Source organism: Mauremys reevesii, unplaced genomic scaffold (genome assembly GCF_016161935.1).
Source record: "Mauremys reevesii isolate NIE-2019 unplaced genomic scaffold, ASM1616193v1 Contig65, whole genome shotgun sequence".
NCBI lineage: Eukaryota > Metazoa > Chordata > Testudines > Geoemydidae > Mauremys > Mauremys reevesii.
The window spans coordinates 356841-380867 of record NW_024100879.1 but is presented as its reverse complement, the minus strand read 5'-3'; the positions used below and the strand labels follow the sequence as shown (position 1 = coordinate 380867).

Below are 24027 nucleotides of genomic sequence, written 5' to 3'. Positions count from 1 at the left end.
GCCACGTTTGCACAGTGTTTCGAAGATGTGAAGGGCTAGGAATGAATGAGAGGTCGTCACCTGTTCATAGTCCCAGGCATTTGCACACTGTGTTTAAAGCACTTGCATATTTTGTGCTTGTGGTTGTTTATGAACTGTGCATCCTTCGAGGCAAATGGTTGCATTTGGCTGCTTAAATCACACCTGCAAAATCTGGGCAAGCAAAGCCTTCTTTTGTGCATGCCAGCTGGTTTATTTAATGCATAGCTGGGCACCACCACATTAAATTACCTGGTATGTACAGGGAAACCCCGCTCAGGGGCGGCTCCAGGCCCCAGCACGCAAAGCGCGTGCTTGGGGCGGCACGCGTGAGGTGCTCTGCCGGTCGCCTGCGGGAGGTCCACCGGAGCCACGGGTGCCACCGTGCTTGGGATGGCGAAATGGCTAGAGCCGCCCCTGACCCTGCTATAATGCGCCCCGTAATAATGCGAATTCGGCTATAACACGATTGTAAAGTGGCTCCGGCCGCCCCAGGCCAAAAAAAAAAAAAGCAGCTGGAGCGCTGCGGAAGCGCAAAAGAGAGAGAGAGAGAGAAAGAGAGAGAGGCTTTGTGAAGGGAGAGGGGCTGGAGTGCCCCCAAAGGGGAAAAAAAAGCAAAAAATGGAATGTGCCTTCCCCACTGCCTCTTCCCACCTGCCCCCGCTTACCCTTTTGGTGAGAAGAGCCACTCTCTCCCCAGCTGCTCCTCTCTCTTCCTCTGCCCGTTGCACATCTCCCCTGCTCTCCCCAAGTGTTTCCCTCTCTCACCGCATGGCTGAGAGCTCCCGCTGCTGGAGCTCCACCCTTTCAGTTACTGCGGTGGGCAGTTCGCAAATGCAAGTAGTTTTCTGCCCAAGAGAAATCGACCGGCTTGAAACTGACCAGCTTGAAATGGTAACCCCTGCTATACCGCGACCCCACATTTAGCGCGATCCAATTTTTTGGACCCTGATCATCGTGTTATAGCGGGGTTTCGCTGTATGTGTGTGTGTCAGTGTTAATTTTTACAGCCAAGTGTGGGCAATTGTTGTGGGTTAAAGTTACACAGACATATTTGAACGTTTGTTTCTTGAGGAATTTCTAAAAAATCAGCAAATGTGTAAATAAAGGTTTTGATTCTGTAGAATGAATGGAGAGAAAGAAAAAGGGACATTTCTTTCTGGTTTTGTTCCTTCCAGGTGCCAGCTATTGTGGATATAATATATAGCCACATGGCTACTATCCAGGAGGGCAGCTTGAGGCAATTCCTGCTGGAGGCAGTGTCTATTTTAGCTCACCATCACCTAGAGGCAGTGATCTCCAGCCTACTCAGCAACCATCTGCCAATGGACAGGTATATACCGCTACCTATTGCATTCATCTTGGTAAAACATGGATCCCACAGCTTTGCTGGGAGATGTAGGGCTTTATTTAAGCAGCAGACATTTTGGGATAATTCCTGATGGTTAATAGCCTGGGTCTTTCTCCAGGAAGGTCCAAGAGCATGGTAAGGTGGGGTGTGGAGAGAAATTAAGTGTCATTCTGTTTCCATTAATTCATAACTGCTTTGACATCCTAAAGACCTAACTTTACTGGTATAACTGGAGTGTATTGTTAGAAACATCTACTTCTCTAGCAGGGCTGGCTCAGGGCTTTTGCTGCCCCAAGCAGCAAAAAAGGGCGGGAATAAAAACCCTGCGATCGCGATGTGCAGCTCTACTCCTTTGCTCTGAGAAGGAGTGAGGGACCAGCCGCCGAATTGCCACCGAAGACCCAGATGTGCTGCCCCTCACCATTGCCTGCCCCAAGCAGCTGCTTGCTGGGCTGGTGCCTGGAACCGGCCTGGCTCTCTAGACACCTGAATTGACCTCACTTTGGAAATTAGCAATTGCTGTTGATTTCCTGGTAGCATGACAGCTTCAAGTCCAATCCCTGGCTGATGATAAAGAATAGGGCCAATATTGTCATCAGACCGCCGCTTGGTATCGGTCAGGGTGTGGCTGCTAGAATAGAGTTGCTGTCCTTGGGATTTAAAACTGGACTGGAAGCAGATCCATCATTTCATTTAAAGGTCCCCAACTGGGTTATCAGTTATCAGTGCTGGAATCTAAGACCATAAGAACGGCCATACTGGGTCAGACCAAAGGTCCATCTAGCCCAGTGTCCTGTCTTCCGACAGTGGCCAGTGCCACATGTCCTAGAGGGAATGAACAGAACAGGTAACTGTCAAATGATCCATCCCCTGTTGCCCAGTCCCAGCTTCTGGCAAACAGAGGGTAGGGACACCCTTTGTGAAGGGGAACTAGGATGGCCATGAATATTCGTTCTCATAATTGTATGTCCAGTTAGTAGAAATGTGGCTTTTCTTTCATCCACTTGCCTTCCAAACCCTGGATCTTTGGGAGCCACATGCTCAGGATTCCATATTTACTGGGAAGTGGTAAAACAGGAACTGAGATTGGCGCTCTGTGTCCTGTCCTTCGGAAGTCTAGTATTAATGGTTAGGCTGCAGTAAGACTAGGTCACTTAAGTAAAGTCCTAGTTCTGTAACTGGAAACTCAATATTTAAACAGGAGGAGCGTTAAAGGAGGACAGTGCTCCTAACTTTCTCCTCATAGGCAAGGAGAAAAGTTGGTCTTTACTTAAATAGGACACATTCAGTCTGAGCCACAAAAGTGTCCAGGGGTCACATGTAACTTCTGTTAAATTGCAGTTACACCAGTGAGCTGTGGAGATCTGTGGGAGACCCTTGCTTGCCACTCAGGTCCTACAGGTCCTAATAGAAAAATAAAGACGTCAACAAGCCAAGAAGAAAGCATCACCTCAGAGACTGAAACTGACAGGCATTTGGCAGCTGCTGAACCTCTCTCAGTAAGTTAGATGACAGACACGCCTTTCAGGCTTTCCTCTGCCCTGTGACAATCCTGCTGCTGGAAAGCTAGAAGTGTGGTAGAATATTGCTGTGTGGGCACTTCTCCTCTGATGTACTGTTTCCCTGAGTCCAGCTCTGCTGTCTGTGGAACAAATACGCAGTTTTAGAGTATGTGGCTGATTTACTTAATAACATCTGGCAATTAGAGAGTCTTTGAACCAGGTTGCTCACAGTGCTTTGCAAATATTCCTTAGGACTCACAACATGCCTTGGTAGGTCATACACATTTTACAGATGTGGGAAACTGAGCCACGAGTTAAGGGAGTTGCTTGCAGTCATTCAAGTTACCGGCAGAAGTGAAAATTCAGTACAGCTGATATCAGAAGGGGAGAAGAGGATGTGATGGTGTTGGGAGGAGATCTCATTTTTTACCATGCTCTCCTTTCAGGCAACATGTGCCATCTTTGAGGTGGTGTCAGCACAGCAGTCGAGCAAAGCTGTGCAGGAGCTGCTCCCAGAGTTGTTTCCTGTTCTCCTGCAGCAGGTCAGCTGAACCTCAGGACAAAAGATGCCTTTGCCAAGGATAAGCAGCTGGAGCCTATTCCAAAAAGACCAACAACATACTGAGGGCAACCCTTGCCGGTAATTAGAAGGAAGGGAGAGAAACAAAGAATTCCAATAGAGTTGTGTGACACTCCCCAGGAATTTCCAGGGTTATGAGGCACCTTACCATTGCCTGCCCTTAGAGTGAGGAAGTCTTGTCTGTGTCTGCTGTGGGTCAGTTCCCTAAAATGACCAGGCTCTGGCAAAACAAGCACTGCCATCCAGGCCTCCTCAGACCCCAGTCTCTTTGTACAGGTTAGTGATAGGCACACACCAACCCCCGAGTCTTCTGACCGTTCCGTATAGTGTCCAGACCTTTATCCACTGAACACCCACAGAATTACCGGGCGTGCTGTTCCCTATGGAACAGTACACACCAGTTTACTTCTTATACTTTAGACTCTATACTTTATACTTTATTACTTATACTCTATAGTGCAAAACACACAGCACTTAGATATATTTATAGGGCAAACAAGAACAGAGATGGTCAAAGAACAGAATTTCCAGTGACAGTGAGAAAGAATGCAAGCAAAAAATGGTTACATGTCAAATGAAATCATAACATGGTCCTAGAGACTAAACTTACCCAACAGGTTAACCTCCTGTCTAAAGATGTTTCTCGCCCAACGTTCTCAACCAAGCCTGATAGTGACCCCGCTGTCCGTCTCGCTGTCCATCTGCTTCCTAAGTGAAAGATGCCAGGGTGTCTTCTTTGTCCCCAAATATACTAGAGCAAACCTTTGAGGTGTACCCCAAAATTGGGTCCCCACTCCCTGTCTCCTTCCTGTTACTTTTCTTTCTTTGAAGTTCTCACAGTCCTGAACTGAATGTGAACCCTACATGCTTAATTTACATGTAAACAAACAGATGGAGAAACATTTCTTGCCTTAAAGAAAACCATTTTTTCACCTTTCCTGGTGACTAGTCCCTAGACACAGATCATAAGAATGTAATTTTCAATGCATAGACATGGCTCTTTACACAGCATCTGTAGATGTGTTTCACAATGATATTGGTGACATGAGCTTTTATTTGAGACTCATATGGCAATCTTTTAGTGATCTTTTAGCCCCTTAAACCACTGACTCACTCTGGGAATGTCCGCCTCTGCAAATTCCTCTGTAATTTTAACTGCGGGGTCCAGATTAACTGGCTGGTGCCATGTAACCTATACTCAGATATGCTCAGGGTGACTCTGAAGAAACTTCCAGAATCATGCAGTCCATGATCTCCCCCACAGTTTGAGTATGTGGCCTTACCAGTAAGTGGTCCAATCTTTCAATTTCTATGCAAATGCACAGAGGCCTAATCCCTCAATCCATCTTTCAACTCTCCATTTCTGGCAGTACTTTTCTGTGGACAGGCCCCACCTCGTCCAGCATGGCTGCCTTAATCACGTCCTAATCTCTTGCCCGCTAATCACTAAGAGCCATATATGTGCTTCCCCGGTTAAATGGGGTGTCAGTCGAAAGGCCCACATTGTTCTGTCCTTGTGAGGTCTCACCGCTGCTCCTTTAAGAGTAACCAAAACCAGATCAGGGTTGTTCGCAGGTCCCATTTTACAGAGTCTGATCTCCTGTGCCTGGTTTCCATTTCCTGTCACGGGACTTGCCAGACTTTGGAGGAGTTGTTGCCAGACCTGGGCTTGTTCCTGTATAAATTCCTGAAGGCTCTTTTGCTGTTAAACCTACCAGGCAAGCAAAGGCTGTTTTTCTGCCTGGTGGGATTGTTAGAAGGTCTGTGGGGTCTTCTACACCAGCAGTTCTCAACTGGGCCGGTTTTAGGGGGTCCGGCAAGCAGGGCTGGCAGTAGACTAGCTGGGGCTTAGGGCAGAAAGCTGAATCTCTGAGCCCAGCCAGGCTGGAGCCCTGAGGCCCAGCACCTGCACTAAAGCCCCAGCCCCTGCACCCTGTGGAGTTAAAATCTAGAGCCAGGAGCCCCAAACTCTGATGCCTGGCAGGGCAGAGGCCTGGGAGTGGGCCATGGAGTATTTATAGCTTGTTGAGGTGAGAGGAGGCTCAGAAACAGAAAGGTTGAGAACCCCTGTTCTAGACTTCTCCTTGATGCTTCACCACCCATTTCAGTGTGTTCCCTCCATCACCCGGACTGCCAGACCTCTACCCGGCTTCTCCAGCAGGCTCTCCATTTGTATAGATAACAGGAAATCCTGATGAGCCCCAGCTGTGACAGAGAGGGTGTTGCACCCCACATCTTCTACAAACACAGACCACGTTGAGACTTTCTTGCTTGTAAACACCAACGTGAAGTCTATTTAATCCCCCTACCAATACATAGCACCTTTATCTTGTATCTCAACTTTCTAAACTCTTCTCCAAAATGGGGGGAAGGTGTTTCCACTCAGAGAGCTCACTTTGTCAGGCTCTCCCAGCTTGTTGTCTTTCTGTTTCTCTTTGGGTGACCAGACAGGAAGTGTGAAAAATCAGGACAGGGGGTGGGTGGTAATAGGCACCTGTATAAGAAAAAGCCCCAAATATCGGGATATCTGGTCACCCAAGTTTCTTTCTCTGTCTGTTCCCCTCAAAGGGCTCCTGCCCATGTCCTTTTATACAGTTTCCCTGTTAATGGAATGATTGGTTCCATGACTCACTAGCCCCAATCTGACCTCGTAATCAGCTACACCTCTGTCCAATTAGGCTTTCTGTAAGGAACTGAATTAGTACTAATAGTGACCAGAGTGCTGACTCAAGTGCATACCCTCAGCACTCTGTCACATCATATCTGGAGATACAACCCCAAAATATCCACTAGTGATCACCACATTCTATGCCCCCCAGTTTTTGGGTCCTGATCGTGTATCTTTTTTATATCCTTGTACTCTGCTAGTGCCCATACTCCTTGCAGAAAGTGAAAAATGACTGCAAAATTTTGTCCCTAGCAAAACTAGTTATATGAGATGTATGAGACAGAAACATACCTCCTGGCATCAAGTCCTTCCAGGGACACTGGTGTCCAGGATATTGCCAGTGGATGAACTGTCGATGAACAGCAGACCTGACAAGTAACCTGGGCTTCCTGACTCTGTTCAGGCTGCACCTTCCTACTGATTGCTGCAGTTCTGTGCCTCTCTTTCCCCAGGTTTTCTGTCCAAGCGTTAGAATCTGTGCTTTCTAAAGCTGGGAATGAGAGACTGGTGAGAGTGCTCAGGGCCTTGAAAACATGGATTCTGCTTGAAAACCCCAGACTCACCATGAGGAGTGTGTCTGCTGGTGAGGTAAGAGATCTAAGAGGCATGATTTTATCCTTGGGAATCAGTAGCAAATAGAGTGGCTGAGAGGGAACCTCCAGTTTATAGCTTTGTGGGGGGTGCCCTGGGTGGAAACACACAGCTCCCACCCATAGATATCAGAGCTGTCTGCTCAGAGCAGCTGAGTTTTTGAAGTGTGCAATTGACCCCATAAGCGGTTTTTTGCCTTCCAGTGGTCTGCTAAGATTTGGACTAATAACACTTGAGATCATCCAGAGCCTCCTCCCCTGGGTGAATTCCCCAATGGAAAACTTCCGAGTCACCGGCACAGCTTTCCTTGCCCAGGTAAGACACAGGGCTCGAAGAGCAGTTTCACCATTAGACCATTGTCTGTTTGCCTTTCTTTTAAGGAGTTGTACAGTTCAGTTCATAGGAGTAACTGTCATTTTAGATAGTAGACTGGGTCCCCCTTTATATGGAAACCTGACAAGGAACTTCATTCTACCTTTCGGAGTCATTCTCTCGCTGATATTTGTATTGCTGTCATTGCCTATACTAGCTACACAACCACAGGTGCTGGCTGAGAGAGATACAGACAGAGTTTGAAGTACTGGACCTCTTCTGCCAAGTCCCAGTGCTGATACTAACCAACAGCTCCTGGTTTTGGTTTCACTCAGCAGATCTTTGGAATGAACCTAGTGTCCTAATACTATAAAACAAGCAACATACAAATACATTCACATCTGTCTTAGGTTCTCATGACGATTGTATCTGAGTACCTCAAAACTCTGTAATGTATGTATGTATCCCCACAACACTCCTGGGAGGTAGGGAAGCACTATTATTCCTATTTTACAGGCAGGAGCTGATGCACAGAAGGGCTAAGTGATTTGCCAAGGTCACCCAGGAAGTCTTTGAGGAGCAGGAATTTGAACCTGGGTCTCCTAAGTCCTAGACAAGTGTGTTAACTGCTGGACCATCCTCCCTTTCTACAGCCCTCCTCTAACATCTGCATCATATTTCCACTTATGCTAAGTAACTATCTTAGGGGCTCATCTGGTTCTAAGGAAAACAATCGATCTGTGCCTGGGATGGGCTGTTCCTGGGCTTTGAGGCTCCTTACAAGAGGCCCCATGGTCCTACTGCACCCTGCCCCAGGAAAAGAGCCACAAATCTGGGTCTGTCTAGAGAGGCCTCATGAGAGCAGCCAATCGGAGCCCATCAGGCTCAGCTAAAAGGAGCTGCAGGGCCTTAGCAGGTCAGTTCCTGCCAGGAACTGGAGGGGCAAGAAATGATGCTGCTCTCTGGCCACAGAAATTCCAGGGATTGCCAGAGTTTGATTCTGGCAGCATTTGCTTAAGTTGGGTTTGCAGGAAGAGAGTCCTTAAGAACTTGAACCTTGAGGTGAGGGTGAAGCTAAAAGTGGCTGGTAGGAAAAAGCAACAATGAACTGAAATCAAGCGGTGCCTAACTACTGTTTACAGGGTCCATGGTTTGGAACCCAGAGTTATGGGCAGGCCTTGGATCCCCTACCACTTACAGTGGCATAAGCCCCAGGAAGGGGACAATGCTTACGGAGAGCTTGAACAAAGAGCAGAATTTCAAGGACCCAGAGTTGGGGCTGGAGACCCTAGTGAGGGCAATGGGACTGTTCTTGACTAGCCCAGAAGGGGTTCATTTGGACTTTGGGACTTAGCCAGAGGCCTGAGCCACAGAAGACTCACTGAGGTCAGCTGGCAGGGTGCACCAGGGGTGAGAAAAGGACTGTGGTACCAGACCTGGCCACTAAGGGGCTCTCAAGAGGTGAGTGGATCCCTATTATAGTGCCCAAAAGGAAAGCTGCATGTTTTTAAGACATTTCTCATTTGTGTGGAATGATAAAGTTAGTGTGTTATGTGCCACGTATCAGAGGGGTAGCCATATTAGTCTGTATCCACAAGACTGTGGCTATAGGAGGACTCCTTGTTGTTTTTAGTGTATTCTATGCCGGCTCAAATTCTATTCCCAATCTTAAGGATCATATTGGTGCTAATGGACATGTTGATTTTATTTCAGCTAATGACTGATCCCACGCTCAGGGAGAAGAAGTTGCTTAAGAGTGTCTTGCGCATCTTGGAAGAAAGGTCACAGGATAGGAACAGCATTGTCCGTCAGATGGCTGTAAGAGGCCTGGGAAATATAGTCAATGGGGCGCCTGTGAAGGTATGAGAGAATACTGAATAGGATGCAACATAAGTAGAGAATCCAAGGGAAATAATTGCTCAGAGTTTACAGAGGCTGCACACAATGCACTAGGCCAAATTCTGCTCTCTCCCATACCCTAGTCACCTTTTTGCAGTCAATACAGAGCAAGCTGGATCCTTTGGTAAACTGGGCATAAGCAAACAATGTGCACTTTAATGTAACTATATGTAAATGTATACATCTAGGAACAAAAAATGCAGGCCATACTTACAGGACGGGAGACTCTATCCCAGGGAACAATGATGCTGAGAAAAAACTTGAGCCATGGCAGATAATCAGTTGAACATAAGCTCCCAATGCGAAGTTGTGGCCAAAAGGATTGAAATGATCCTTGGAGGCATAAATAGAGGAATCTTGAAGAAGAGTAAAGAAGTTATTTTCCCTCTGAATATGGCACTCATGTGAGTGCTGCTGGAATGCTGTGTCCAGATCAGATGTCCACAATTCAAGAAGGATGCTGATAAATTAGAGGGGATTCAGAGAAGAGTCACAAGAACTATCAAAGGATTGGAAAATATACCTTTAGTGATAGACTCAAGGAGCTCAACCTATTTAGCTTTACAAAGAGAAGGTTAAGGAGTGACTTGAGGACAGTCTATAACTACTCACATGGGGAACAAATTTTGATAATGGGTTCTTCACATTAGCAAACAATGGTATAACAAGATTCAATGGAGAAAAAGGAAGCTAGATTAATTCAGACTGGTAATAAGGCGTACATTTTTAATAGTAATTTTAATTAATCATTGGAACAATTTACCAAAAGTTGTTGTGGTGGATTTTCGGTCACTAGCAATTTTAAAATCAAGATTGGATGTTTTTCTAAAAGATGTACTCTAGTTCAGAGACTATTTCGGAGAAGTTCTATGTTATGCAGGAGGTCAGACCGGATAATCACAATGAACCCTTTTGGCCTTGGAATCTAAGTAACTAGAAATCTAATAATAGGATTATGCATGTGTATTATGTTACCGAGTTTGGCTCATTGTAGCTAGCACCTGGTCTGAAATATAGCTATAGATCTCAGGAGGGAGAGAGGGTTGATGAAATTCCCACAGCTTCATAACTGCTAAAGAAAAGTTCTTAGCAGTGTGATCAGTGATAAGTTTTATTTAATGTCGTATGTTTGTACAGGTAAAAAAATACAAGAAGTTTCTTCTGGACATACTGATCGGGGCCTTACATGACGTTTTCAGTTCTGAAGTGATTGGTGAGAGCATGAAAGCACTGGCCAAAGTCCTGAAGGAGCTGAAAGAGAAGGACATTGGTTCTTCCTTCAAAAACCTCACCGAACAGATCCGGGCCTACTTTGACGATGTATGTGAACAGAACTCTCCAACCCCAGTTCAACCGATCTTGATTAGACTCGATTTACGATGTGTGATGTGGACTCCCTGGGCATTGCTCATGTCAGAGTGCAGAGATTTTAGGCCCCAGGGAAGGGAGGTGTTTTACGGAGGAGGAGAACATTAGGAGGATGGGGATGACATCCCTGCTCCCACAGTCTCACCCTTCTGTTCTTGATTGCCACTGAGAACCTCAAAGAAAGTCTGAATACTAGATTAGGTAGCTAGATAACCATGAAAAGGGGGAGTGCAATAGAAAGTGTTGGGCCTGCTCTATACCGTTTTTATGTGAGAGGGTTGGAATGATAATTCTGTTTTGCAGAGAATTTTTGAGATTTCAAATTTTGGTTTTGTTCCTATTTGTGGGAACCCCTCCCCCAAACTTCAGAACTCCTTGTGAAACAGAATTACTATTCTCAACCTAGCTCTGTTGGAAGCCTTGGCCCGGGGCAGTCTGCTCTCAGACTATCCTGGTGCTGGGAACCCAGGAAACTCTGGGAGCTAGAGGTGCCAGGGAGTTGCAAATTTGAGAGCTAGGACCCCAGGGTCATAGAATGGAAGGGACCTCAGGAGGTCATCTAGTCCAACCCTCTGCTCAAAGCAGGACCAATCCTCAGCTTTTTATCCCAGTTCCCAAAATGGCCCCCCAGGGACTGAACTCACAACCCTGGGTTTAGCAGGCCAATGCTCAAACCACTGAGCTATCCTTCCCCAAAGCTGGGAGCCTGAAGCCTATGATCCCAGTCAGCCTGCTAGATTGGCTGCCAAGGAGCTGGATGGGTGTACTGGCAAGACACCAGGCAGGTTTCTAAGGACCCTGCCTGGCTTCTGGAGGAATTTCATCAAAATTGAACTGTCTCTAAAATATTTTCATGAATCAGAAAATTCGAATAAAAATTGGTTAATTAAAGTTTATCTGACTAGCTGTAGTTGCAATCACTTTACTTTAGCGTAGAAGAGACGGCTGTGTGAGGTGCGTGATGGGATTGTCCCTTACTTACCAAGTTGTGGGGCTTTCTTGGCTGTAGGAGAATGATGGTCTTCGCTCAGTGGCCTTTGTCCTATTTGGCATCCTGGCTCAGTTGACAAAGAAAAATGGAAGGCCTATTTCGCTGAGCAGGTTCGAAGAGCTGGGTCATACTTCTGCTGCACCTGCAAGACCCAAGCCCCGAGGTTTCAATGGTAAGACCAACAGTGACTTATTTACTAAGCCAAAGGAATCTTCCTCCCAGTGCCAGGGGAGCACTGCTATTCCTGCTTGTTGTGGAGGCCCAAATTCTCCCCTCAGTTCATTGCCCTCCTGCTGAGTCACTTCCAGCCAGGTTGGTCCATGGCTGCCTCACCAGAATCCAGGATAGGTCATGGGTCTGACCCCTACAGGTCTCTGTTCCTGTCTGACTCTTCACCCCAGGCCCCTGCCTCCCAGAACAGAGGAGAGACCACAGCTGTGCCTGGTGAAGCAGCTTTCATCGGTATATCTGTTCCCAAAAGACATTGATGCTACCTCCAGGTTTCAGTGGAAGCTCTCCCCTCTATTAGTCATTCCTGCATGTTTCTGCCAGTCACATCCAGATGAATCCTTTTTTGTCCTGGAATAGATGAGCAGTCACGCAGATGAGTTCCCTTTGATTGAACACAGCACTCGGTAGGGAACAAGTCAATGGTGTGACGCTCTTTTTCAGGAATGCAGAGCTACATTTCACCTCTGTTTCCCGTTTTTGGGACTGAAGAGACTCCAACATGCGATCAATAAGCACCTTGGTGGCAGAGCCGAGCTGAAGCCTGAAGAGCTCCAGGTGGACATTTGCAGACACCTTGTGAGTGAGCTGTTGAACTGTAGGAGATTATTGACTGGAGGGTGATGGGAAATGTAAATCTGCCCCAGATTCCCATTTTTTCCACTTCTACCCAGCCACCTGTTCTTTCTCTTATTTACCTGTGGTTCATAAAAGCATGTGCTGGCAGTCAAAGGGCACTTCTAGCCAGAGAGAGCTCATGTGTCCCTGATTTCCTCTAGGCCAAAGAAAATGCAGAACTGCTGGAGAACTTGTATAGCACCACCATCGCGTCCTTCAGTAGCAGCTGGGAAGGGATCCGGGCAGGTGCCGCCAACTTAGCTGGTGAGAGATGATGCCCAGTGTCCCTTTGATATTCCCATTGAGGAGACAGAAAAATCCCACTGTGCAGCACTGAGCTGCCATTAATCTCTCTGTGCCTCAGCTTCCCACCCATAGATGGAGATGTTAATGTCCCTACCTCTCCAGGATGGTGGTCGGAGGAATTCATTAGTTGCTATAAAGTGCTTCGGGATTGTTGCAGGGGAAGCACGGTGCAGTCATTTCGTAGTAGTGCCTGGGACACTGTCACGTAGGGCATGGTTACACTTTGAGCTGGGGTATAATTCCCATCTTGATGAGACACACCCGCACTAGCCCTTTGTGCTAAAAATAGAGAGTAGCTGGCGTCAGGAGCAGCAGGAGGTTTAACCACCCCAAGTATGATCCCATCCAAACCCCAAAGTCTATTCTCACAGTGGCTGCTCCTCCCACGGCTTGTGCTGCCTTAGCTACATTCTAATGCTAGCGCTGTCAGAGCTAGTGTGGGCCTGTCCCATTGAACTGGGTGTGATACCTCTAGCTCAAAGTGCAGACCTACCCAGTGCTGTTCAGTGCTCCTCACTGTGACTTCATCACTGGGAGGCAAGCAGCCCACCTCCCCATAGCGCCTGCTGTTTCACCTTCCTGGCCACAGCACCTTGTCAAGGAAGCATTAGGTTCCTCCTGTTTGGCCCTGTGGCCTCTTCTCCCTAGCACACCCATGTGAGACAGGCAGGCATTGGGGCTCACCTATCAGTCACCTTGTGAGATCCCTGCTTAGAACTCGCTTATTCCTGGCCCCAGTCCTTTGCTCAGACCACTAGACCAAACACTATCTTAGTATGTCTCCAATAACTGACTGCAGTGGCAAGAGGAGCACAGACTGTTTCATCAAGCAAATGGGTTTTATGTAAACATTCTTTTTAAAAAATGTCTCTCTCTCATTCTCTTCAGTGTGGACTCTAAACTGCTCTAGCATCCTCTTGCCCACAGCTCACCCTTAGGCCCACAGTAGGAGACCCCAAAGACCTGTCTAGGGGCTGCCAATATCACTTTGCACTCAACAAGGGAAGGTTTTATTGTTATTGTTGTTATTTATTTGACATTGTGTATTTAGGCATCATCCTGGAACACACAGACACTCAGCGTATGAAATGGCTGGACCTGGAACATCTGCTGATGTGTAAGTGATAAATACAGCTGAAGTCCTGCTCATTAATGAGTTATAAAGGAATTTAGCTGACAAGCAGCAGTAACCGATACCACTGGTGCAAAGTGCATCAGCCACATCAAAGGACAAATACACTCTTGCCCAGTAGAAAGTCAGCCTTAATTTCCCTGAAGGAGGAAGCTGCAGAAGGTGTGATATGAGTCAGTGCATCTCCTGGTTGTCCTGGCAATGCCCCTTCCCAGCCAGTGCTCTCCACACTTTGGGCTTTATTGGCTTTCTGTGGACTCCCCAAGTGAGAAGTAGCCACTTTCTGCTACCCCAAATTTCCCACCAGCAATTTTCCTTCCAGTAGGTGCCCTCTATCATGTGCAAACCAGCTTGGACCTGGCCTGTGTTAAATTCCACGTTGAGTGAGCTCAGGCAGTGGCTCCTGAATAGAGCTGGAAAATAACTGAAAAGTGGAAGCTATTGAAACAATGGACCTTCTTCCATTTGCAGCAGAGTGGATGACTTTCTGGTAGAGTCAGGGTCTCCCCACAGTTGGGAGCATGGAAGGGACCCAATGAGGGACCCTAAAGCTTTGTTTGTATTGGAGAGCTGCTGTCGTGTGGTATTCAGAAGTAATAAGTCTCCAGCTATTTCAGGCACAGGTGACTATATGAAAAGTGAGGCCTATTCATCTCTCATGTATTTTCCACCCCAGTAGAAGGACTGAGCCCAGTTTCACATTTTTCCATGTGATCATTCTGCTCAGGTACTTCAAGGTTCTGTGATCACGCTTAGCTGTGATTTGACAGTCTGTTCACTAACGTGATGTCCTCTGTAATTTCAGCTCTCCGGGTCCTAGAGAAAGACCCAAGTCCCACTGTCCAGCTGGTGGCAACTGAGCTCATAAGTGACATCTGTCCTGGCCGGCGCTTGGCGAATGAAGCAGAACGGAGACAAACAGAACAAGGCGCTCCAGTGGTATAAGGGCCCTACCATCAATCAAATGTTAATCCCACCCCTTGACCCCGGCAGCAAGATGTGTCATGTGACCCCTCCAAGGACTCCTCCCACTGCCATCTACCGATCAGGGTGGGTTTCGCCCCAATAGGAATGCCCCGAGGGAAGACTTGACCAATCAAGGGGAGTTCCGGGGCAGGTGACCTGTCCTTTGTGTGACCCCTCTAAGAACTCCTCCACTGCCATCTACCGATCAGGGTGGGTTTCAGCCACTGGGGATCACTCCAAGAGGAGATTTGACCAACTGGGGGGAATTCTGGGGTGGGGTGACCCATCCGGAAGTGCTTCATGTGACCCTTCTAGGAACTCCTCTCACCACCCTTTACCAGTTGCGATGGGTTTCAGCTGCAGAGGACTGCCCCAAGAGGAGAGTTGACCAAAACAAGGTAGGTTCTCGGAAGGGGTGAACCTCCCAGAAGAGGGTTGTGTGACCCCTCTAAGAACTCCTTCCAATGCCCTCTGCCAATCAGAGTGCAGCACATCACCTCATAAGTCCCAGCGCTGGGCAGAGGAGGCCATCTCTTACCAAGAAGACGTGTTTTATGAATTGTGGAAAGGCTGAGAGGAGACATGGACTCCTTTACCACTCCTCTGAGAACTTCAGACTTTGTTTTAGCCCCGAGGACCTTTGGGCTTGTATGGATAAAGCGCTATAGCAGTTACAGTTCCGAGGAGGGCCCTTTGACTCGACCATTGATAGATACCTCAGGACCTGACCCCGAACCCTCGTGAAGAACCCTGATGAGTGTGACGACCCCAAAGTGGGAAGATGATCATGGCTTGGGAGTCACTGGTGGACAAGGTGAACGGGAAAGACGCGTTGCTCAGGTACATGAATGATTAAGAAGCGATGGTCGATCATGGGGGTATAATGGGGTTAGGAATCAACTTGGCATTGCATAAATCTAAGAACAAGCAGAGGGTTGCTTACACTGTTTTTTGTCTGAAAATCTCTCAACAGCTCGACGATGCCTTTCAAGAGGCCTTTGAGAACTTACACATCGGTAGCCCTGTTGTGCATCAGCTGTTTTGCTCCTGTCTGAGATGCGGATCTCAAGAGGAAAATCCGGAAAAGGACAAAATAGAAGAATGAACCAGCTCAGAGTCTTTCGTTGTAAGGGTCATGGCGTCCATTTTTACAGGTGGCTGTCAAAGGTTGTGTTAAACCAGGCAATTAATTAAACTTATTTAAATGTGTCCCTATGACTGTATCCCCTCCATACTTGCGTTAGTAAAAGACGGTACCAGGAACAGTCCTGTCTCCACAGACAGCTCTGTTAATGAAAATAGATTACATCCCCAGGGATGCTGGGAGCTTTGGTGGGGGAATCCTCTTTTTGAGTGGCCAAAAAGCACAGTAAAACTTTTTAAATAGAAGACAGGTAACAGCTTAGCTTTCAGATCAGATGCTTACACTTTACACAAACTGGCTCAAATACATTTTAAAAGAAACAAGACCATTGTTTCAGATGTGGACGCGCAATGGCAGGAAGATCTGGTAGATGTGCACCGGTTCTCCAAACACAACAGAGGCTTTAAGACGTATTATCTGACTTTATAAAGAGTGACAACCGGAGCTTTCACAGAACTATACGTACCAGTCCTGCTGATGTTAATCCTTCACATTCTCTGAAGATATGGAAAACAGTTTATAGAGATGGTTTTAAAATAAAACCAGTTGTTGCCCCTTTTAGAAAAGGCGACCACGTGAGACTATCTAAAGTCAAAGGAGCCTTTGAAAAAGGTTATGAACAGACGTTTACTGATGAGCTATTTATAGTGGATGAAGCCTTAACCAGGAGCCAGAGACCTGTATACTGATTAAAAGATTACGAGGGTGAGACAGTTACTGGATCTTTTTGCCCTGAAGAATTACAAAAAGTAAACCCCAAACAAGACAGGATTTACAGGATTGAAAAAGTTCTAGCGGATAAAGGAAAAGGGAGAAAAAAGCAGCTACTGGTGAAATGGTTTGAGGAGGCGATAAGTTTAACAGCTGGGTGGAAGCTTCTCAACTCTGTGACATTTAGACGTGAACAAAACAAACAAACAAAAAGATTCCTCCTGCAAAGACAGAGAGAGAGAAAAATGAGCGACAGCGGGTTCTACATTACGTTGCCCAGCAATGCCAGCTCTGCAGTTTTTCCTCAGAACACCAGCTTGAACTTTACAATATGGCTAATTAAGCCCTGGGATATCCAGAGAGCCTGGGAGGTGGGTTAGTGGAAATACAATACCCGCACAGCCGGAACACTATCAATGAAGACACCCCTTTTGAAATCACCTTTGCAGGTGTGGCATGGAGTTTATCCTACAACGAGGTTATTACTCGTCCATACCTGAATTATTGGATCATATGAACAGTACTGTGGTTCGTCATCCCACACCGCCTGAGGTGGTCATGAACTACGACCCTGGGGGTAGAAAAGTTAGTCTTAAATCTGCCAATTTTACTTGTATGTTTTCTATCAGCGGGGAGCTAGCTAACATTCTAGGTTTGGGCCCGAAGCATAGAGTCCAAAAATTCCCCTTCTCAGCAGACATCACACGGCTTTTAATTTCTTGCGTCTGTTCACAGATATTGTAGAACATGAGTTTGTGGGGGACTTTTCTGTTCCCCTGTTACATTGTCTCTCTGTCCGAGGAAGGAACAATGAGTTTGTCACCATCACCTATGATAAACCTCATTACGTTCCTGTCAGAAAACACCACATCGATACCATTACCATTGAAATAAAGACAGATCAGAACAGACACGTCTTGTATTGCTTTGGCAAGGTGATCATCAAGGTGCACCTGTGTCCCGGGAGAGAGCGAGGTTTCTAAAAAGCAAAACATTTGGCGATCCTAAAAATTACAGCGACCCCACCATCTACAGGAACTATTACAAAGCCCAGGTGGGATATGCCCTTCCTGGATGTACGAGGCTGGCGTAGGTGGAATATTCCATAACCAAGCCTCTGCAACCAGACTTCGAGGCAGAACACTGCGTGAGAGGATACATGAATCTGGTACAGACAGCTGGTAAACACGTGAAAGATCGTTCTCTGTTAATCAACCGTGAGGTTACACCTTGTTTGCCTTTGACCTGTCTCCCAACCAGGAATGCACCAATCACTGTTCCCTGTTTAAAACCGGGAACCTGAGAGCAGAAATACATTTTGGGATGGCTCTAACCATCACCGTCAATATGATCGTGTATGGGGTTTTTGACAACATCATAGTGATAAATCAGAGGAGAAATGTTCTGCTTGACTATATGTGAACATGGACACCGTGCAGCTCTCACGTGTCTCATCAATGACCCCTTACACAAAAAAGAATTCCCTTATGATTGGCTCCCTGGCAGCAAGTTGTCTCAGAAACCCTTAGGTTTGGTGGTCAACACGCATCCACATAACCAACCCGGTGAACATTGGCTCACCTTGTATCTGGTGAAGTGTAACCGTGGAGAGTTTTTTGACTCATACGGGCACCCCCCCCCCGAATAGCGTGTTGTTTCCTAAAAGCATTATGAAATTTTTAAACAAAAATGCCACAGATAATGTGTTTCACAATAGACAATTATAAGACCCCCACTCTGTCGCCTGCAGCTATCACTCCATGTTTTTCTTACATCATCGTAGCAAGGGTTTATCTTAAATTGTATTCTAACGACTTAGTGCTAAACGACCGGATGGTGATGATTTTTCTAAAAACTAAATTTAAATTCTTGGGCATATCTAGCCTTGCTTAAAACATGTTTCAACAAGCCCAGACATGTGTATCTTGCAATGATTTTTATAGCCATGTTATCCAAAACTCTCAGGCATAACAGACAATGTTTGTTTGGCATTATCCAACACATTTTTTATAAAGTAACTTTTCCCACAGTTGCTAGGCCCCGCAAGAATTGCAGAAAAGGGGTGTTTCCACCTCGGATCCATTTTTAAAGCCGTAGGGCAGGGTTTTAAACCCTTCTCCTAGGACCTTCTTGGTGGAAACGACTTTCTGTGTTTTCTTAAGGGTTTTTGTCTTTATTGGCTACTGATTTTTGTTCCTTATGATAGAGGGCTGCTGAACCTCTATCTTTTTGGAGGTGTTTTCTCACAGGCCCATGCAATAGTCCAGAACTAGATCTTTCAAACTGTCCAAGTTGATCTTTTCACAATTTGCTACGTTCAGGGTAATACCTTTTGTCTTTCATGCAGGCCTTTCTTCCCGGCAGCTTTTATCTGTATGTTTTCGGTCCTGCTGACACAAACTCGGTGATGTGTTGATCTGGCGGTGTCTTGCCTAAATAATCCCAGAGGAGGATTCCAGTCACCCTCCCTTTTCACACATATCACCAAGTCAGTGTCATGGTACAGGCACTGCTTTTGAAATCTGTCTAGCAGTTTGTATAGTTCTATGCGGGCATAAGCAGTGGTGAAACAGGCTATGAAAACACTGGTATTTCCAGAGACAGAGTACTGGTCTTTTGGGTCCTTTCAAGACACTCATGCTGTTTCATCGTCGATAAACTTGCAGGATGGAACCTTATAGTTGGGGGAAAACAGGTACTGAGAGAGTTCGTCAGGGTCTCTCACACTGCTGGTATTGGGTAGGTTTGTGGAGCAGATGATATTATTATTATTATTATTTATTATAAATCACATGAAACTGTCTTGTAAACTTAAAAATAGAAAAATACCCTAATGAATATTTTATTTAAAAAGTCATAGCTTTAAAACAAAATAATCCATTTCAGTCTGTATAACGAACAGGAGTTTTGAGTTTGTTTCTACCATTTAAAACAACAAACCCACAAACTTTTTTTTAAATACACCTCATTTTGCAAAATAAAAACCAAACGGCTTTTAAAATCAACTTTTAAAATCCAGGTTAAAACACATTTTGCACACTAAAAAACCAACACCCTCTTAGTTTGAAACACACCATTACCATCAGTTTGCAGCCATATACTTAAAAAAAATCCCACCTATGTTTTACAGAGAGAGAGAGAGTTTAAAATACAGTTTGCAACAAAATAGTTTTCAATAATCCCACACGCATTTAATAGCCAATTGCAGAAAGTTACCTTCTACTACAGGATAAAGTGTTGCAGGAACATGCTTGTTCTGTCCCCCTCAATGTGTGTTTGGGCCTTTGAATTAAAGAACAAGCAAAAACTGTTAGTTAGTATTAGTCCCAAATCCCTATACAACCTGTGTAGTACCTGACGTTATTAAGCAAAACTACAGTTACAATGGTTTTTACCTTGGCCTGGTGATGAAATGCAATTTAAAGTTACTAGTTCCATGCTAAACAGATCACACTGCAATAAACATAGTCACCATTATTTACTAAGACAGCACGGCCAACGAGTGATATTATACAATATATATTTTCAGAGTTGAAAACAGGGAGCATACCTCCTCTTGCAGCCCAGCAGCCATTCAAGAGATTCTGTTGAAAAAAACAACCTCAGGTATTTTGGAGACGTTCATACCATCCTAACCCTTTGTTTCAAAAGGACTTCAAAATAGTAGCGAGCAGGTTGATTTGATGGCTACAGCTCTGAAATACTAGAGACTTAAGGACTTTAGGCCCCTTCCTAACATTCCATTTTGGGAGCTGGGGTGGGGGAATTAAGCTGGCTGCACAACTCAGCTGCTTTTGGCTACATTTTTTCTTTTAGTTAAAATCCATTTTTCTGCAGGGCCTTCTTACAGTACAGTATTAAACAGTAAATCCCCAATCCTTAATGTAACTGTCCCCCCCTCAGTCCCAAGTGGGGACCTTTTGCAGATATCAATACATCTCTTTGGGGCTTGTTTTTTAAAACATTTCTTTCATGCATATTATTTGGGGTGGGGGTTGAAATAAAATGGTTGTATCACAACCATAATAAGCCCTCCAGAGCTTTTAAATGTTTGATTGTCTTTAGAGCAAATGCTTCTTCTAAAGCATGTTGAAGGTTTGTGACCCCTTGAAACATTTCAGTTTTGGTTTAGACCCTTGTGGGGGGGGGTGGGCTTTGGTTTGTTTGTTGTAAATATATTAATTTAAACTTTTAATGGCTTTGAATTGACCCATAGCATCCAACCAACTCCCGAGTCATATTTAAACTGTCCAATAGCATCTGCTAATTCCTGAAGTTTTATTTCATTTCATATTAATCAGAACTCACCCACCCACCTCCCTTACCATGGGTGCACACCAATCAAATTTATCCCTATGGCAACAACGATAAGTAGTCACAGTTAGCTTCGCTATTCAGTGGGGGTGTGGTTAAAACCATTCAGGTCAACAGGATTAGTCAACTCTATTGTACTCAAACACATGTCTGAACCATCCCTGTTTGTTTCACTGTTGTAAGCAGAGTCAGGATGAGATCTACCCTGACATTTGGTGGTGAGTTGTGGAAAAGAACGTCAGGGGTTGATCTCGTTTGCACAGGCACACGCACCCCGCCTAGCATGAGCCCACAGTAGCCCAAATGATCACTTTGGCTGCTGTGGGAACCCCAGTTTCTCTGTTACTGAGGCAGAAAGAATAAAGTGTTGTTATCCTGATTATGTGAATCAAGGACAGTGGACCTGTACTTGGCCTTTTATGGCAGAGGGACTCGCCATCAACTAAGTAGCACTCGCTAGGCAGGGACGTGGGTTCCAAAACTCAGCAAATTGAGAAAGGCTGGGGAGAGGTATTTGTACCTGGTGAGCCCCAGACACTAATTCTATCTCTTCTTCCTGTCTCCACTGTGAAATGTTAGTGCTAATTTTGATTCCATGCAGAGTCTGATTACAGACTGCAGAGCTGAATTCACTTTGGGCTAATGGTGAACCAGCACTGAGTCCTCCCTACTACTTAACACAGTAAGTGGTGATTTTGGCTTGTAGTAGGGGAGCCTCAGTGCCCCACTGGCTGAGGGCTTGAGCCAGTTTTGCATTGTGTTATTGGAATGGAGTTCCTAGCAACTGAACGCAGCTCTTGTTGCTGCCAACTCTGATGGGCAGAATGGTTACACTATAAACACATTTTTAGGATTTTTCTCCTCCCACAACATACATTTCAGCTTTTTGCTGTAAATGGGTCTTTTTTACACAAAACCACAAAAGTTAGATTCTCACAAACCATTTTTTTTATTTAAAAGACATACAGCTCCTTGAAAACAAACCAAGAGGCTCCATTAAAACTTTTAGCTCACTTAAGGGCCAGAGACCTTCTAACAGAAATGCAGATAGTCACAAAGCCCTTTTCAATAGATGTTTTTTAAATTTACATATTTAAATTGACAAATTTACATATAAAGTTGAAGTCTAAATCACACAGTCATGGTGCCGTTGGGCTGGGGCATCTATGACATAGCCCTCATAATCTTCAAAAAGCTTTTCCCTAAGACAGTTATTAAGAACAGCATAAATAGCAATGCATACAATAGTCCACATAAATTTTTACACTCACAATGTGGCACTGGCTCAGCGAGTTCCATGCCAAACCTTCTCTTAAAGTCCTTATAACCTTCATCCTCGAAGTCCTCTTCAACAATTTTTAGCGGCGTTCAGCAAAAACAAGGCGGGCCCGGTTCATCTTTGCTGCTTGATGCAACGTTGTCCAGGGCCTCCGGGTCCTCTAGAAAGGCATCATCGAGCTGTCTCAGACAAGAAACAAGTGTAAGTTCTCACTGCTTGTTTTTTACATTTACACAACCCCAGGTTCCTAACCTCATTACACCTCATCATCAACTGTCGCTTCTTAATCATTCATTTACCTGAGCGATGTCTTTTCCATTCAGCTTGTCCGCCGGTAACTCCCCCAAGCAATGATCGCCTTCCTCCTCCAGGATGGTGGACAACGAGAGGCCACCATGCTCATTGGTGTGTCTCGTGAATGGTTGGGCTTTGGGTTCAGGTTCTGGCATATCCATCAATGGCTGGGCCAAAGGAATCCCCTTGGCTGTTCCCTCATCCTCTTCGGAACTGTTGCTGCTGTAGCACTTTCTCCACACAAGTCCAAAGGTTCGCGGGGCTAAAACAAAGTCTGAAGTTCTCAGGGGGGTGGTAAAGGAGTCCACGTTTCCTCTCAGCCTTTCCACAATTTCTGAAACATGTCGTCTTGGTAAGAGAGAGCCTCCTCTGTCCAGCTCTGGGACTTGTGCGGTGATGGTGCGGCACTCTGATTGGCAGAGGGCATTGGGAGGAGTTCTTAGAGGGGTCACACAACCCTCTTCTGGGTGGTCACCCCATCCCAGAACCTGCCCTGTTTTGGTCAAATCTCCTTTCAGGGCAGTCCTCTGCAGCCGAAACCCATCGCGACGGGTAGAGGGTGGTGGGAGGAGTTCCTAGAGGGGTCACACAAACCACTTCTGGATGGTCACCCAGCCCCAGAATTCCCCCCAATTGGTCTAATCTCCTCTCAGGGTGCTCTCTAGTGGCTGAAGCCCCTCCTGATTGGTAGAGGGCAGTGGGAGAAGTTCTTAGAGGGGTCACACAAACCCCGGAACTCCCCCTGGTTGGTTAAATCTTCTCTCGGGGCGTTCCTATCGGGGCAAAATCTATCCTGATTGGTATAGTGGAAGGAGTTCTTAGAGGGGTCACATGACACACCTTGCTTCCGGTCATGTGTCCGCCTTGACGCCCAGAAGTAATACCCCCATGCGGTGAGGCTTCTGATGACCAGTGGGCAGGGCTTATTGGGTCAAGAGGTGGGGTTAAGTTTTGATTGACAGTAGGGCCCTTATACTCCTCGCTCCCGCTACCCAAAATTGGAAGAAGACAGAGACAACTATAATCCTGGGCAGTATTCGCCGTTGTCCTACTGCTCAGATGCTGTAAGTGAGAGAAGGATCAGGCCCTGTAAAGTAGCCTGGGTTGATTTTTATTACTCAAAGCGTTTTTATTACACATCAGGACATCTAGTCATTCTGATGGACATGCAGCCTCTGGACAAGCTCATTGATAAGCATGTACATTATACTGCTTTCTCAGGGGTCATTCCTATAGTAAAAGCCAAGTACTGGCCCAGATCCTCAAATACACCTGAGCTCTAGACTCTGGGCTGTTCTAAATTACGCTGTCTTGTAACAGCCATTGCTGCACTGGAGATAGCTGTAGCACAACGCACACTGTGTGTGCCATCTTCTGTTCCCAGCTCACACACCATATACTTGGGTAGGAAGCTAGGAGTTGGTGACATACAGCCAGCTACACTGGCTGTGAACTCTCTGTGCTGGTTCTCTGGGTGTTAGAGATTTGCACATGCTGGGGAATTCCTAGCTGCCTCTTAGGGCAGCTTTATGGCTACTTTGCCCTGCTCCACTGCAACATAGGGCAGCAAAAGGGTGACTTTACAACTAACCCCACCCCTATTGATGCACCTACCCGTGGTTGTTAGGAGTCTGTGTTCAGGTATCCGGGTTTGGAAAACCCACTCCCCTGGCATAAAGTTGTCTAATGGCAACCAAAGGCCAAATATGCCTTTAAACATCAGTCCCCTTGTTTTTCAAATATCTATTTGAAACA

General features: G+C 45.9%; 1 protein-coding gene and 2 long non-coding RNA genes across 3 annotated transcripts; all 3 read left to right on the top strand.

Annotated features, from left to right (window-relative positions):
* The first annotated feature begins 2743 nt into the window (after positions 1-2743).
* LOC120394561 lies at positions 2744-6632 on the top strand. Its single transcript, XR_005592340.1, has 3 exons — positions 2744-2868; positions 3318-3511; positions 6572-6632. It is a non-coding gene; the product is annotated as an uncharacterized LOC120394561 (long non-coding RNA).
* Positions 6633-6693: 61 nt separating this feature from the next.
* On the top strand, positions 6694-11468 carry LOC120394556 (maestro heat-like repeat-containing protein family member 2B). The gene is made up of 6 exons (XM_039518772.1): positions 6694-6707; positions 6914-7025; positions 8736-8882; positions 10059-10241; positions 11299-11404; positions 11458-11468. Exons 2-6 carry the CDS (start codon positions 6984-6986, stop codon positions 11466-11468), a joined length of 489 nt encoding a protein of 162 aa, XP_039374706.1. The 5' UTR covers positions 6694-6707; positions 6914-6983.
* A 236-nt stretch (positions 11469-11704) lies between these two features.
* LOC120394560 lies at positions 11705-13543 on the top strand. Its single transcript, XR_005592339.1, has 3 exons — positions 11705-12087; positions 12288-12390; positions 13484-13543. It is a non-coding gene; the product is annotated as an uncharacterized LOC120394560 (long non-coding RNA).
* The last annotated feature ends 10484 nt before the right edge of the window (positions 13544-24027 follow it).

Coding starts and splice junctions, on each gene's coding strand:
- LOC120394556 (XM_039518772.1), top strand. CDS start 6,984: ATGGAAAACTTCCGAGTCACCGGCACAGCTTTCCTTGCCCAG. Junction 7,026..8,735: donor GCACAGCTTTCCTTGCCCAG/GTAAGACACAGG, acceptor ATTTTATTTCAG/CTAATGACTGATCCCACGCT. Junction 8,883..10,058: donor TCAATGGGGCGCCTGTGAAG/GTATGAGAGAAT, acceptor ATGTTTGTACAG/GTAAAAAAATACAAGAAGTT.